The 16,804-nt window shown below is 35.2% G+C and overlaps 1 protein-coding gene across 1 annotated transcript; it reads right to left on the bottom strand.

Moving 5' to 3' along the window:
* Positions 1-141: 141 nt before the first annotated feature.
* LOC135682145 (transient receptor potential cation channel subfamily M member 3) lies at positions 142-16,518 on the bottom strand. Its single transcript, XM_065196895.2, has 23 exons — positions 16,273-16,518; positions 13,839-13,927; positions 13,286-13,445; positions 12,812-12,976; positions 10,649-10,831; positions 10,149-10,308; positions 9,113-9,296; positions 8,872-8,992; positions 8,372-8,438; positions 7,902-8,005; positions 7,153-7,293; positions 6,830-6,886; positions 6,219-6,311; positions 5,842-6,062; positions 5,386-5,584; positions 4,657-4,893; positions 4,059-4,187; positions 3,641-3,886; positions 3,277-3,451; positions 2,918-3,050; positions 2,497-2,684; positions 2,091-2,199; positions 142-1,313 (listed from the first exon to the last, which is right to left on the bottom strand). The coding sequence occupies exons 1-23, from the start codon at positions 16,354-16,356 to the stop codon at positions 1,217-1,219; spliced, it is 3,342 nt and encodes a 1,113-aa protein (XP_065052967.2). The 5' UTR covers positions 16,357-16,518; the 3' UTR covers positions 142-1,216.
* Between the last annotated feature and the right edge of the window lie 286 nt (positions 16,519-16,804).

The raw sequence follows: 16,804 nt of genomic DNA, 5'->3' as shown, positions 1-16,804 counted from the left end.
TTTAAATGAATCACTGTTAAGTACCACGATAAAGTAACTTTTTTTCAATATACCTTCACCTAAGTGTACTGGTGTATACGATGCATTCTTCATTTGTGCAGACAAATGGGTGGAATAATAGCCAAGATAATTGAAAACTAATGCCGTTACGAAACATAACAATGTATAAAGATAACATGAAATTACACAACACAACACAAATCAGCACGACATGTTTATTTGGAGTCTGTTTTGTGAATAACTCGCTCTTCAGGAGATAAACATTTCACTGTATTTCGCTGATTTGTGTTTTGGTCTAAGAAATGAAGTTTTTACGCAAAGACCTTGGTAAATTGGCTTATTGGTTTCGATATTCCCTCTTTCCCTGATTCCTCATTTTCCCATTTTCTGTTTTGGTAATAGCCCCTAATAGCCCTCAAGCTATTCGGGCCCGGAAGCGGCCTTCTAAAGGTTTTCCCAACACAAGTTCGTTTTCATTAAGCTGAGAAACAAATATTCCCCATTGTGTATCACAAGACTCAGTCTTGGGACCTTATTTGATGAATGACACGGAGAGCTGCAACTACGTTGATGATACGACTATATTTGCATACATCTCTCATATAGACCACATTCAACAGAAAAGTGAACATCAAATCAATCAAACCCACCAAAGAGCATGTAGAAATTACTTTCAAGGATACATCGCTCATATTTGGCTCATATTGAATTGAGCCAAACAAGTTGAAATGAATCCTTAATATGTATAGGTGATTTTTGCTTTTACCTATTTGCTTTAAAAACGTTATTCCAATTTTCATAAGCTCTTTATAGAGAATGATATCAAGCAGTCCGCTTTTCTGATCCAAGTATTCATAATTCTGTAAAATATTTTCCGTTTCAATACTTATAAAAATCCAAGCTTCTCTTTCTTGTGAACAACGTTTTCCCGCGAAAAAATAACAATAATGAAAAGACGTATATTTTGTGCCTTTTACTTGCTTTTTTTTAGTTTAACAGACGGTGTTCACTTTTTGTGAATTCGAATAAATTTTAAGAACTTAATTTTAGAACATTGAATATAATGGTGATTGACAAAATGTGAACGATTAAACGATATAGTGATAAATAACATGAACCTAACTGCTGGAATATCCTCTAAAAACTTCACAGAGTATCCAAACATTAATCGAATGAACATCGTTAAAAAGTTGACGAAGCTTGTGCTTGAAAATGGTCAACCTGCAATTTTCTTCAGGGCTTTCGTAATGAAAGCAAAAGACTTCTCTGTTCTTTCATCAAGCTCTGCGAGAGTTTTTGAAAGATTATCCATCCTGAAATAAATTGAGCAGCAAGCATGAAACTAAGTTAGAAATCAATAAATAAGACTGTGGATGACAAAACAGAAAAGTTTAAATCATCGTTTTCGTTCTAACATTGGCCAAAGCATTAGTGTTTGCTGATGACTGAATGCCTCAAAGGTGCAATACGTCAATTGAATGGGACATATTTGTTTTGGTTTGACCAATGAGTAGCCTTGAGTGGCTGAACAAAGCTTTTACATTGCAACAAAAGCCGGTTTATTGTTAAGTAATATTTCAAAAATAAGATATTTTTAATAACAAGTATTTCATAAAAAGGTAATCGGAACGAGCTTACATTATTCCAGCAAAGCATTATTAAATTACCATGTTTGCTATTCAACCAAAAAGCATTTCTTAATAATTAATTTTCATTTTTCCTTACCATCAAATTTGTCAAAATCCGTTTGAAAATATCAATGCTAATTTCTATTGAACAATATTTGAACAATTTCTATTGAATTGATACTGGACAGTAATATCATAAAGAGAACCATGGAAATAATTCTATTTAAAAATCATAAAAATAGTTATATCTTTAACAGTAGGGCATTGAAATAACACTTGCTGGTGCGGCCTTTTCCCTTGGGAGCTCTCTAATTTTTTGCCTTAGAACAGACAACGAGAAAGAAACAATGTCTCAAAATTGCCAAAAGATAGCTAATCTTTAACAACATTAACAAAAAGTGTAGAAATCTGTCAAAAGGGACTCAACAAATTGATAAGAAAACGAAAATTTGATATAAGTACCTTTCAACTAACAAAGTTATATTCTCCTCAAAATCTGAAACCTTTCCCTGCTCTCTAAGAAAACCCCTAGAGCAACGATTTTGAAAGTCTTTCATATCCAAAATTTGATCTAAATAAATTAAAAATGAATAAATAATTAGTGTAATGAAATGGAGAACAATCTGTATCTCACCCAAAATGAAAAATGAGCCATGCAAAAATTAAACAACATTAATTTGAAAAACATGTTAAAGAAAAAGATGATGGGTCTAATAAAACTCTAAAAATAATTCTTTACTTCGCAACTGTGAAGACACATAAGAAGAGTATAATAGACAAGAAAACCTTTCTGTTTGTAAAAGTTATAACTACATAAAATGTAATAGGAGTATATATTTATTTGCTAATAAAGTAATGTTCTGAAAACCTTTGCCTTCCTGTACGTAAGATCTGTTGGCCTCATTTTTGCACAAATGAAAGAGAATCCTTGGAATGTTTGTAAATATCGATAATGGCATGGGTAGTGCTGGCTTGTTCTTGAACTCCATAATCATGTCGTATTTGTCATACTTCCATATTTTGTCAGAGTTTTCTTTAATATCTTCATAGATATTGCTGTAATAAACAAATACAAAAAACTTTCATGCACGGCAGAATAGAGCTAGCCTTTGATAATAAAAAAGGATGAGAGAATACCAATAAGAAATAACTTTGAACAATGAACGAGGCTCAAAGAATACCAACATAAAGACAATATTATATTTTAAAATGACCTGTAACATAGTTATTATATGCAATCTCCACTACACAATCAGATTAAACAATGCAAGTTTAAAAACATTTCTTACTTGAAAACAGCTATGAGCATGTTTAATAACAGCACATTGGCCATTAGCAAGTAAACACACATGCCAATAACAACGATGATTTCAGTTGATTTGCTGATCTTCTTTGTCCCATACACTGTTGAATTGTTTGATACTTATGGGTACAAAGAAAGCAATTAAAATTAGAAATTAACACAATATAAATATTCGCTAAACAAAAATTGCTCGAATGAAGGTATCGATAAATAACCAAGATACATAAGATGAAAAAATACACATTGAAAGATAATTGAATCATTGATTGAGCTATAGTAACATAGGCAATAAAACATATTAAAAGTTGCTTCCCTAGGTATCACATAAAGATCAATGTTACCCACGTGAATAACTATTGATCCCGAGTTCTCCAAACACCAGTAGATATGGCCGAAACAGGAGCTGAAATAGGATCTCCCAGGAAATGTCAACCTCAGGAAACAGTAGTGTGTGCATGAAGATCCCGTATGCAATGACAGCAATCACGAGCACCAGTACAAAGCCAATCATGTGAAACATCTATAATCATAAGAGAGCGATGATCGTATGTCTTGTGGAATTATAAAATACTTGTGAAAGAGCGATGATAGTAAGCTAAGATATCTGGTGCTGACACAGGTCACTTTTATTTCGTCTAATGCTTATATGAGTAGTTTGGATTCATTAAACAGCTGTATTAGTTTGAATTTACATCAGGCAGGGTCATACCATTTTGTAAATCATGATGAGATATGGTCCAAGAGTGTAGAACATCCGATAAAACTGAGCGAATTTGACGACCCAAAGAACGAGATCAATTGCCATGATGGTCATTTCTGTAGTTTTGAAATCATAAAAGCCGAACGCAAATCCCACGTAGAACAGTGTTATTGCCAAAGCATCGAGTTTATTCCAAACGCTTTTAAACCAATCTCGTAATTTCAGCCAAACGTTTCTTTTCCTTATCTCCGCAATCTGAAAAGAGCAATCAGACGATTTAATTGAAGCCACAATGATTAACTTTTTGAAACATTCACCAGAACGGTCACAGGCTGGGATTGATGAAAAGCAAGGAGTCATTATACTGTCGCTTCAAACAAAATTTAACATAACAAGTTTGAATATATGCTGTGTTAAACAGACTTACCTCACGAATTTCGTCGATTGCTAATGACGTGACTATCGTGAAGACAATATACCGAAATGGGTTGTGATATTGGCCTTTCTTCACAAGAACATTGTAGGCAAACAGTGCAAGGAAGAGTGTAAAAATGAACTAGAAGAAGACGTCAAAAGAGGTAATCAAGAAGAAAATGTTATTAAGAATACGATATGGTATAAGATACACGAAAAAGAGCCATAATATTTGACAAATAAGGATGAATAAGTTTAAAAAATGAATAATAAAACAATACAGAACATTGGACGTTTCAATAATTATCGCAACAAAATAATTGGACTAGCAAATTTCTATGACAACTTTCTTCTGCTAAGAAATATTTTGATTGGTGTATTTTAGCGAAAATGCACTGTTAACCTGTGCGCAATACCAATCAGTTAGCCTGTACCAAGCACTACAAATGCAATCTTGTGAATTTATTTTCACATGAGAAATGATATGCGGAGCAGCGAGTTTCCATATTCCATTTCCTATACCCTATTACAGATATGTCTAGAGCCCATAGTGCGATAAACTGCAACATCATTCGAATTGTTAATAAACATCTCTTTTAAAAGGCACGTACCTCGTGAAGGAAAAGCTTGCCTTTGGGAACGAAGACAAAGAAACGAAAGAAATTAACTGTCTTTTGTCTCCAACGTTTGTGCCTTGGAATCTTCATAGCATCAGTTTCGTCTTTGTTATCTGCTGGGCGATACTTCTCCTCTCGAACTGCAGCCGCTCCAGCATGTGACTGGGCCCGTCTACGCCTGATTCGATTTTTCAGCTGAACCAATGTGGCTTCAACAGATTTTCTTTCAATCTGTATTGATTCAGATTATGTTTATAAGAAAAGCACTAGGCCAAAATGTTTTCAATTTAGACACAACATTAATAGGAGATGATGTCACATACGATTTACTTCTGTTTACATCGAAGAGCCTTGTCTTTTTAAACCTCAAGCAAAATCTCAGCTACCTAAGGTTTTCATGGTGAAATCAAAGAGAATGGGAAACTGCCCCATGCAAAAGAAAACGATTACGTTATAACTTAAAAAATAATTGCCGTAGTAATGTTTGACTAGAGAAAATTTCGCTTTTTACAATTCTAATTTTTAATCATTTTGAATATTTCTCTGAAATGAACCACAAAATAATTAACAAAAGACAACAGAAAAAGAAACAGTAGGCGCAGCATTTTGAATACTACTTGAAAAACAATCTGTTGAACGTGAGTAGCAGCCCAAGTTAATAAAGAAAGCAAATTTCTACGCTTAACCCAATCAGGTCCATGCCGAGAAAATACACAAACTAACCCTTCCATGCCAAACATCTTTTAAATAGCTTTGGCAGCACGAATGGGCAACAAAATCACGCGAATCACCATTTGCAGCAAGCGTGACCATATTATTAAAACCCCAAAGAGGAATGCGAGATTTCACAACATCTAAAGATGTTTTGCTGTTTTGTTTGTAATAAAATGATAGCAAGTCAACTGCTTTCTTTTCGTAGGTCCTGTAAAGACAAAATTGTATTCAAAACTGTTATCATAACTCTATGCTAGGAAGCGATATCATAAATTCTCGATTCAAGCTTAAATAATGTGAGCTCTCTAAAAAATGGAAGCAGAACTCAGACAAAAATACCACAAAGGCTATTCTAGACAAAGGGTTCTGAACTCAGGTTCAATTTTCATACGTTATTTTGCTTTAATACATACATTAGTTTCTACATCAAGCTTTATTACAACAGCAAGCAAATGGCCTACTCACTCTGACATTTTTCTTAGCTCCTCGCAGTCAATCTCGTCCAAAGAATCTTCTGTTGCCAATCTCTTGTAAATTCGAAACAGCACAAGTGCATTTTCGAGTGCCTTATCGGTTTCGAACTTCCAAAAGCATTCAACCATCCCATGCATTTTGTTCAATGCTGCCCAAATCATTAACTGTTGAGAGGGTGACATTCCCACCTCATCTCCACTTTTAAGCATGAACTAAAAATCAAGAAATGACTACGGATAAATGAATTCAGCTGAGCGCTTTTAAACTATTTGCTTTTTTGAGCTATAAATAAGGTAATTATTACAACATAATAAGTTTTTACGCTAAATTTAAATTATGCGTAAATATGTGAAAAAATTTCAACTAACTTTCTCCATATAGCAATATGTATAATCCCCTTGCATCAGTTTGCTTATCAGTGGATCAAGAACGTTCATATCAAATTTTCTTGTCTCTTCCACCTAAAAAGTCAAATGATATAAAAGTGGCATTGTCATAGTATATTGTCAACTGGGTTGTAGTCTAGTCAAAACTCTTGAAACTCTAAAAGAAAGAACAAATTCTATTGTGATACCTGTCTTGGTTGACAGCTAGGGGTATGGCACTAATATCAACCGTGCTATAATTGAATGAGCTATAAAACTATCAAGTTTCCACAAAGAGGTAGAGGATGAGATTGTTACAGATTGCAGATGTTCATATAGAAATACTAAAGAAATACAAAATAGGACTAATAAATCCAGCCTTGCTAATTTATTTGTAGTTTAGTCCATAACTCATCAAGTTTGGATTTGTATAAAATGCATAAACATCGCTGTGTGCATAAAATATTGTTTAGTTCACATTGCAAGTAAATTCCCAGGAATTGAAGCACGCAAGTTTTCTTTCCAAGATTCACCAGTAGTAGAGCAATTTTTTCTAAAATGAATTCATTTTGGCATTTCCTCCTTACTGTTTGATGTAATAAAAACCTAAATACCTGTTTGATTTCATTATTGCTCAGCAATGTTCTCAATAAGCTCTCGCGTAAACATTTCTAGAGTCAAAAAAGCCAAAATTTAACAAGAGGTAGATATATAAATGTATATATATAGATTAATACTTAAATTAGGTAAACCAAGGAAGAAATTGATAAACCTGAAATGAGTGAAAGATATTCTAGAGTTAAACATGGAATCGTACAACATACATAACAAATAGGTCTAAGCTGTACACTAAAGGACGCAACTATTGAGTAAGAAATGCGAACAGGCTCTATGAAATATCTTTTATCAAAATTATCAAAATTTGAAGCATATATACCTTTTTGTACAGTTTCTGAAGATAGTTTTTTACATTGCTGAGGAATGTTTCCAGGCTCACTCCATAATTTAGCATAAATTCCACGAACTTTTCCTTCCCCGTCTTTATGGACTTATAAAGCAATTTCTCCAAATAATCTGCCTAATGGTTAAAATTTTCCATCACTTTTCAAAAAAGAAGAATACAAGGAAATTATAGTAATGAAAGTAATTAAGCGCTGTGACATAATGATAAAGTGACATAATACTGATATAATTTGCAATCTGGCTGTTAACTAACGCAGACAAATTTGGCGTCTTGAAATTAAATCTGAAAATTGACTGGTTAATTTGCAAACAGTAAAAGAAATTTCGAATCAGTTAAAGTAAAAAACTTTCAATCTCATTATAACGCATCAACAAGAAGATGAGCCACTGCATTTTCCTAATGTTTACACTGTTCTTGCTTAGGCTTGTCAAAGGCATTTTAATTTTGTTGTGCACTGTTTTCGGCCTACTCATTCTATGAAAAACAGGTCTGAATACGCACGATACAACATGAAACAAACTCTAGACGTGTCTACCGTGACTTTGGCTTTGAGACATACATAATTTAACTTAACTTTTGAAATTAGCTATTGTAACTTAGGGTCTTGGTTGCCTTGAATTTGGCTTTTGAACTTGGCTATTGTGACCTTTGCCTTTTGACCTAGCTACCTCATCTTGTTGACTTGGCCAAAGCTTTAAAGGTAAAAGTTGTAACTGACTTACATCTTTTCCATTTGTTTGTATATTGAGTACTGCCGTCTCAATTTCTCCAAGATGAATGGCCAACTGAAGATTTTGGAATCCGTTTTCTCTAGCCGGTGATGAGCCTAGAAAGATATTTATGCAAAAATATTACCTGTTCCAAAACAAGTCCTAACAGTAAGGATAAAACAAACCATTTTAAATTTAGCATTTAGTTTGGAAACGAATAACACGCTTACAAATAAATCTATTCTTCCTTTGGAACGATGAAAGAATGAAAAAATCAGAAAAGAGGAAACCTGATTTGAGAAAATAAGACAAAATAGCCAGAATATCTTCTAACAAAAGAATATGAAAGGAAATCTACGACAAGGGCAAACTCTGAAGACGACATAAAATCTAAGTTTTCAATCTATGGACAAAATAACCCTTGCATACATACCAGGTTTATTAGACATATATTTTTAAAAATGAAACAAAATTGAACCTACTTTGACAAGCTTCGACTATGGCGTGATGAAGCCCGTATGGATCTCCTTTTGGATCATATATGATAACCTAAAAGAAAATTAACATAAGGTGAACAGGACAGGAAGGCCATTAAGACAGATCGTGTTCTGGAGAAAAATCATGCCCATCTTTCAAACCATGATCTATTCCCCCGTTTCGGGGTCATTGAATAAGCTGTGACACTCTTTGTGATTAAGATGGTATTGTTTCGAAACAAAGGAATAAAAGTTTCTCCCTACCAAGTTCCAGGTATTAAGTAAGAGAGAATTCCGTCAAGTTAAGGAGAAAATAATTAAAGTCTGGTTGAGTTTAGTATCCTTAAAAAAATATTAAGGTATATTTCTCAAACAAAATTGATCTATTGCGTACAGCAATAAAAAGAAAGATTTTCTGAAAAAATGCAAAATTAATTTAGTCAAGCACTACCCAAACTTTAAATGTTTGTGTAATGATTTGAAGTAAAAATCTTCCAAACCCATACCTGAGCGTTGTGCTCCTCAACAATTTCTTTTATCACTCCCCTGAGCGTTGGAAGGTTCTCAGAATTGACATGCGTAAACAATTTTGCAAATGATGCAGTAATGTGGTTTAAGAGCCTGAGGCTGATAAAAAGGGAAAAAAATAAAATTGTATTTTAATCATCGAATGAAATTTAAACCTATCACAACAAAGCTTTAATTCTATCAAATTAATTAAAAATATTACTTCGTTTAAAACATTACCCGGTTTTTCCTTCTTCTTTGTGAGCATCTAAGGCATCGACAAGAACATCTGCTAAGCCTCCACTATACTTTAAAATAACGGTCGGTATCACTGGGTGGCGGGCAAGATTCTCTTTCATCTGCATACAGGCATTGTATCCACCATGGACGAGTAAGTTTACACTTGGTATCGATTTCGAATCAGCTTAAAAGCAAACAAGCGAAATACATCAAAAATGCTCAATACTAGTCTACTTTTTTACATAATTATTTAGATACAGATATTTGGATGATGCTCTTTTATTCTTTCTCCAAGCTTTGACACCCTATAAACAATTAAATCTCTTTTGACATCTCCTGTTCAGGTCCTTTTCAGTTCGCTGCTTAAATAGACTGCCAATCACGTATTTAATTCAATTCAGGTGCTTAATTCAATTCAGGGATCATAAATTCTTCTGTCATTGCATTTTTGCTGAAATGAAGTTCCAAGAAGGTCATAAGACAACAGCCACTGCTTCGCCAAAAAATACATTTCTCAATACAAAAGCTTGAACTATACAGACAAACCGAAATATGATAAACTTTTAGGAATTAGTAAGATTGTGATAACTTTTCTTTCTGCCTGTGTCAAAAAGCTTTTTTAATTATAATTACAGTAGGACAAAAGAATGCCAAGAGGTGCTAGAATCTATGGCATTCAAAATCATTCATACTTATTCCATGAGCTAGGGTTGCAGAAAATTGACTGCAGATTCGTCGAAGACAGAAACGTTTACAGGAAGAACCTCTTCCATGCAAAACAGTCAGGGGTTTGAAAAGCCGATAAAAAAAGGAAATTGACTGCCTGAGGCTTCCATCAAGTATCCATTCAGATAAATAGTCAATTAAGGATTAAGATATGTTAGAAAATAAAAAACAGTTACACAGCTGAAGGTGCAATCATTTGTTATTCTTCGCTTCAGATGACGGTGATGGGTATATATGAGAAGAAACAATATAAAAATAACGCATAAACAAGTTTTTAGTGTTAAGGCTAACAAAATTCATCTGGTGTTACCAGGGCTGTTGAGGTACTGTTCTAGTTTTGATCTTAGCTTCCTTTCTGTTCCAAACTGATTAACCGTTCCATTGTCAACCAGCAAGAACTGTGTATGATGCTCTTCCAGAACTGTTTTCTCCTCCAACATGTTACTCGAAGGAACATAAAGAACATCTTGCTAAAAACAAACATGCACATAATAAAACGTTTTGTCTTGGAGAAAGTACGAAAATTACTCAACTTTAGTTTGATACAAAAAGCATGGAAACAAAATATCATTTCAAAATAGTTTTCTGTTTAGCATGAATAACTTAAAGCACTTTTCGAACTTAGAATCAAAACAAGGTTGCCAACATAAATAGGCAGCTAACAAAGCGAGGCAGCAACAAAGTGAGGCAGCTAACAAAACGAGGCAGCTAACAAAACGAGGCAGTTAACAAAGTGAGGCAGCTAACAAAGTAAATCTAAAATAACAGAGCAATAAATGTCACGTCCTACTGAATTGCCCGAAAACTTACAAGAGAACCGTCAGATGTCAGCTGCTCTCTTTCTGCAATGCATCCCCACGGAGCTATTCCTATGCAGGCATTTTTTGTCGATCTGTCTCTGCGATAGTTCTCTTGAAACACTTTGCCTGCCAGCTTAGTAACGTCTGTTTTGGTTGCAGAAGTAAATAACCAGATGTCTGTCATCGCAATTATCTGTTTGAAAATTTCGAAAATATTGAATAAATCTTAAACCTATTTAGGCCTGCTACAGGACCAAAATATAAAAAAAGCGAATAAGTTACTTCACCTGTAGAACTAGATTCTTCCAAGGAGAGCGTTACTGCAGCTTTTCTGGCAATGAAACTAAATTAGATTCATGTGACACAGGAGCCTAAGAAAATTACAACACTTATAATGTAAATTGTCTAAAAGGCAAGCGTCTTCTAAAAATGCCCTGCTCAAATTAACGCCCTCCAGAAATCTACAAAGTTGAAATAAAAACTAATGAAAACAAAATTCAATTTGATAGGGCGCTGACGACAGTGAATTTTCTTTTTAGCCCCCTCTCTTATTAGGCCCCCTCTCAATTCAGCCCCCACCCAAATTTTCACTGATGCTGAAATAAGTAAACTTGACAAAAAACAGAGATTTTTTTATTCATTGGTGGTTCTGCACTTCACATCAAATCAAAATTCCCACCATGTTTCTTCCAGTCACGACAGATCCGAAGAAAAAGATTTAATGTGCATTAAGCACGGGCTATCAGAGGGCCTTTTACCAAAATTACCGACCGTTGGTATTTCGAGGGATGAACCTTTTCGAATGCTAAAAATTAGAAGGCGACATGACCCAAGAAGATATTTTAGAGTTAACAATCGATGACGATGACAATATTATTGATATAGAAGGCTAATTTGATGTTTTTTATTTCGCAAATAACAAAAAATTAGTTTACCACTATAAATGTTTCTTTACAACAAAATATTTATTAAGCCCCCTCTCTCAATTTAGCCCTCCTCTCTTATAAGCCCCCCTTAAAAGTGCTGAAAGCAATAAGCCCCCCCCCCAGGGGGAGGGCTAAAAAGAAAATTTACTGTAAAAAACAAGCTTAGAAAATTCGTGTCAAAAGAGGCGGTACTTCTGCTTCCCTGGGTACTTGGCGTATGAGGTGACTTGCAATTTTTGCTCTGTCTTGCAAACTCTGTTTGAGATAGGAAAGCTACAAGATTTTAGAAAAGGCTTTTCTGGTCTTGTCGGAAATGGTCAGAAAGTGAAAAAATGCGATTTAGTTGTTTGTGTAATGAAGAACTTTCCATACCAGCGTTGCATATTGGATGAAAATGCTTGATTCATAAGGGCGAATATGTCAGGGCATCCGTTAACGATACTAGTATTCTCAGGAAAGTCATCTGGTCGTCACCTCCAGTCACTTCCTACTTCATGGTAACAATTGATGATTTATCAAAACGAAGGAATCATTGTGATCAGACTAAATGCTGGCAGTACCAAAAGGTCATAGGTCCAGCATAAGGGTATCGTTAAACAAACAATGTAATGAAGAAACCCTTCTTTTGGCACTAAGATATTCCCACTACTTGCCCTACGGTTACCAGCCAGAAATCACAGAATAATTTTAAAAATCAATTTTGATAACAACTATTGAATGCTCGATGTGCTTTTTGCTGGTGTATCTTATAACTTACTTGCTGCAAAATCCTTTAAAGCACCACCAATCATAATCAATGGTGCATCAGACCGTTTATAAGTTTTCGATATGGTTCGTGATCGCGTCGCATTGAGAAGAAACCTTTAATGGTTCCATAGCCGCTGTTTGGCAGGCACAAACTATGACAAAAATCTTCTGTCTAATATGGTGCAAGAACAAATCATTTTATTTTGTTACCTTATTACCACAAAAGATGAGTTAGAATCCTCGGGCTATTCTTGAAATTAGCTTCTAAAAACTTGAGATTAAATGTTCTCAAACAATTTTTCCGTGGTACAGAATTTAAAAATTGCTTTGAAAAAGCAAACATTTTGAAACATATTAAAGCTTTTGGTCTGACACTTTCAGAAAACGACAGAGCATAGACCGATTGACATTACGCTAGGAAGTATATATACCCAGTTGTTGTGTTGTTGTTGTAGATGGAAATATTTTTAATACGTCAATCTTATTCAGAAATTCATCACCTTTCCAAGACCATTTTCCAATGACTGCTTGATGTCTAAATCAATGATAGTATTTGCATTTCCCCCAATAATTGACAGAATCAAGTTAGGCTCCTTCAATGACCAGATATTCTTCATCATATTCCATATAGCTTCAACATTTGTTGAATCGGACAATCGAACAAACTGCAAACAAATATAAACGATTCAGAAAAATATATCATCGTGATAAGAATCATCATATATGATCATTTCTTTGATTTTTAAATTGCGTCTTCTTGAAACAGTTTAAAAGCAAAATATGTTTTTTAGCAAATTGAAAGAAAAGGTTAACAGCTTACTAATAACAACTCACTTAGAAGCAAAAGGAACAAAATATAGGTCATCTAAAAATAACTCAGAAAAAGTTCAAAAAAAATATTTAAAATTGACATAAAAAATGAGCTGCAAGGAGGTGCGAAATGTGAATATCGTTTGTTCAAGATTGAATCCTACCTCTGCTCCAAGCGAAGCATCTTGCTGCTCTTCACTAAAGCTGACCTGACCAAAAGCATTAGTTGGGCTTTCCTTCACATGTCTTACGGCTGACCATTCATTTCCAAAAGCGTCAATCATCAATCCACTGTGTTCCTTGCGTAGCCGTCCGCAACAGCACCTGATAAAGATAGAATCATATAACTAGGAAGCGTAAGGTGGGGGAGGGGGCATCATCAAGTACATAAACCCGAACAAACCAAACACAGGTATATACGCTTTTGAGACTGGATGCCCCACAACGAACAATATCCCCAGAGAGTAGGTCAATTGACCTATTGTTCCCACAATGTGGGACATGTTCTCACAAACAAACAAACAAGCATTTATATCTGGTTCATTAGGTCTAATGGTTGAAAAAGGTGTGTTGTGGCTTCATGTAAGAGGTAAAGCAACTAGAATAAGGCTGGATAGGGTAAGCTACCGCCTACCATAGAGTAAATTGGTAATAGGGTAATAGTTGTACCCCTCGGTAAACTTGCAGAGGTTTTATATAACAGGAAAAAGATAATACCTTTGCTTCTGCGAATCGTCTTTGGTAATAAAAAATGCACATTCCTTCATAGAGAATGTCCTTTGGTACCATTTCTCCAATTCTTCATTCTAAAGGAGGCGTTTCATATTTATGATTATAAGTGTTTTCTGACAAATGATAGGTATTGTAAGCAAGTATCTTGATACAGTTAAAAAGGCGTTTGGATTTAAAAGTGGCGTAAGGAACAGAAACGCATTAGATCAATACTGATGGCATCATGGCGAAAAAGTGTACCCAGAAATATTCCTTTAGATTTCTTCTGGACAAAACAAAAAGGGAGCTAAATGAAATGCTTAATGGGGGAGTGATTTCTCAAGCCGAAGGTGATACTTCACGGTGTGGTCTTTTATGATAAAAGCTAGTTTATAGGAAACTAGTACTAGCATGGTATTCACCAGCTGAGTTTGAGACATTATAATTCAGGTCGTAAAATTATATAACAGGGTAAGGGTTTACATGTTCCGATTGAGGAAGTGGGCAAAAAGAAATTTTTAACCAAAACTATCTGAAGGCACTGCCCCAGAGTCCCATAGACGATGACGTCACTTTTCAAAATTTTCTTCTTAAATTTGAAATTTAGTCGTAATTTTCCAGTTACTTTTGGGTGGATGATGTTTCCTACAAAGAACACATGGATGATGGCTACGGCGAAATACGCGAGCAACTTCGTCTTTTGATATAGGGGTTATATGCCTGGTACTTGAGCCCCTAGGTATTGATACCCCTTTTATTGAAAATACTCCTACTTTAGTGGTGTAGTGCTATCAAAACAACAAAGGGGAGGGAGGCTTTTGCACAAAATGTTGCAAAAACAATAGCACAAGTAGACATTTGCCAATTTTTGGCATTAAAAAGGATGGCTCAGCCCTCCTGAGCCCCCTTAGCTCTACGCCCCTGCCTTACGCTGTAATAGTTAATGCTGTGCTAGCCTACTATGCAAAAACAACTACGCTAAGTTTGCATGGTTAATAAGAGTATGTCACGCTGAAAGGCGTTGCTTTGGTTTAAACTCTTTTTTAATAAGAACCAGTGAATTGAGGCTGACTGTTCTTAATTTTTTTCAAAAATCTGAGGCTGGATTGTTCTTAATTTGTTTTCAAATGAATAGTGTGTAAGCAGTGCAGTTGCTAGCTTTTTCGCTCTAGGGAGGTGTTCAGTTCGTGTTCTTATAAAATTATTTTATATAAAAAAGAGTGTCATTGTACAATCGCATATAACAGAAGTTTGATTGTTTGTCCATTTCTAAACATTTTTGGTTTTGAAATGCATCATCAAGCAACCCGAGTTTTCATTTTTCGCGCAGGGGCGAGAGAAAATCGAATTTATTTCGATATTCCTCCCTTACTATCATGTGCAGTGTTCTATGTTTAAAACTTTTGGATTTCATAGACACATTGTTCATAGCATGTTATTACTTGGTGTTCTTATAAGATAACGGGTGCATCATCGAAAACACAACGGTCCAAGTTTCTGGATCCTGAGTCCTGAGTCCTGAATCCTGGTTCCTGGTCCCGCCTTTTAGGTCCCGAGTCCTTGTTATTCGGTATGCCCCTTGCAGATGGTTTCAAATACCGAGATACAAATATTTGTTTGAGAGGGGGGGGGGCAAATTTTTCAAAAAATACTTAGTATTTTAAATGAGGCCCCTCTCTGTGAAAGGCCACGGGTAGGCAGTGAGCCAGTCCACCACAGTCAGCGATCATCGTGCAAAACTTTCACATCTTTTGGATGTTTAGAAAAGAAAACAAAGAACAAAGGCTTTTTCTTCAGTCTTATCAAAATATTTCTTTGAACAAAGGATGGGTGCCAACAAACAAAGGCAGCAATTTGTAATAAGGAGATAAAGGCAATGGGCCGAAGACAAACATTATTTTTGTCTTTGACTGAAGGAAGCTTCATTCCCCTGCAAGAACAACTGCTATACACATTTTTAAACAATAGTCGGTACAAATCGTTCCATGTTCGGTAATCACAGTCAGAAATACAATTTATCGATTTTATTTAAGCACCGGAGGAACTGTCTCAATGTCTGTTTTGTTTTCAAAACCGTGATAAATCTCCTTTAAAAAAGCCAATATGGCAACAAACCAACTAACCAACCAACTTTGATACTTGCCAGTTGCCATTAATAAATACTTACCGTTTGACTGATAGTATACTTTGGTCTTTGTATAGGCCGAACTTCGTGTTCAGTATATCAAACCTGATAGTTGCTTTGAATTATTGCGGCTTGACAGATGATGAACTTGAGTTTTTGACAAAATTTTTTGCAAAGGCAAAATTACGTGCTCACTTCAGACGTAGAGTTCAGTTTACGCATATGGCACCCTGAAGAGAAATGCTGTTATTGATTTATATCATAACAAGGCTGCATAACAAGGTTGGTGAATTAGATGATATGGTTAATGGATACCTCGAGCAGTCCACCGGTGTCCTTCCCCTTCAGCACATCTAGTAGCACACTTTCGTTTGATGCGACGCTTTCTGACTTCGCCATAGCGATGACATGCTTTAAAGACTATCCTGTGACTCAACCAACGCCATTTTACATTTGCTTTTGAAAATGACAATTGATTGAGCCGAGAATGTGTAGCCTGCGTGCAGGCAGCAGACCTGTCAACCCTCCCGGTTGAGCCGGTAGACTCCCGGTTTTGACTGCTTTCTCCCGGTCTCCCGGTTTTCAAAACTTTTCTCCCGGCTGCAAAGATGTCTAGCAGAATGTCTAGGAAAATTCTTCACCGAATGTTAGATTGCACTGCGCACCTTATGCTTCAAAGACAGGTTCATTGCGTATGTTTTCTTAATACAGAGGTAAAATTAAGATATAATGGTCACATTGACTTTCCACATGACAACAGTTTTTTGTTAGTGCTTACTGATTAACAAAAAATTACTAAAAGTTATTATGAAGATACTTCTCTTGATCACTTTTGTCATAAACTGTT

This window comes from Rhopilema esculentum, chromosome 16 (genome assembly GCF_057945365.1).
Source record: "Rhopilema esculentum isolate cy_ngs chromosome 16, ASM5794536v1, whole genome shotgun sequence".
NCBI lineage: Eukaryota > Metazoa > Cnidaria > Scyphozoa > Rhizostomeae > Rhizostomatidae > Rhopilema > Rhopilema esculentum.
The sequence above is the reverse complement of the archived record's forward strand: the minus strand, read 5'-3'. Positions and strand labels throughout refer to the sequence as shown.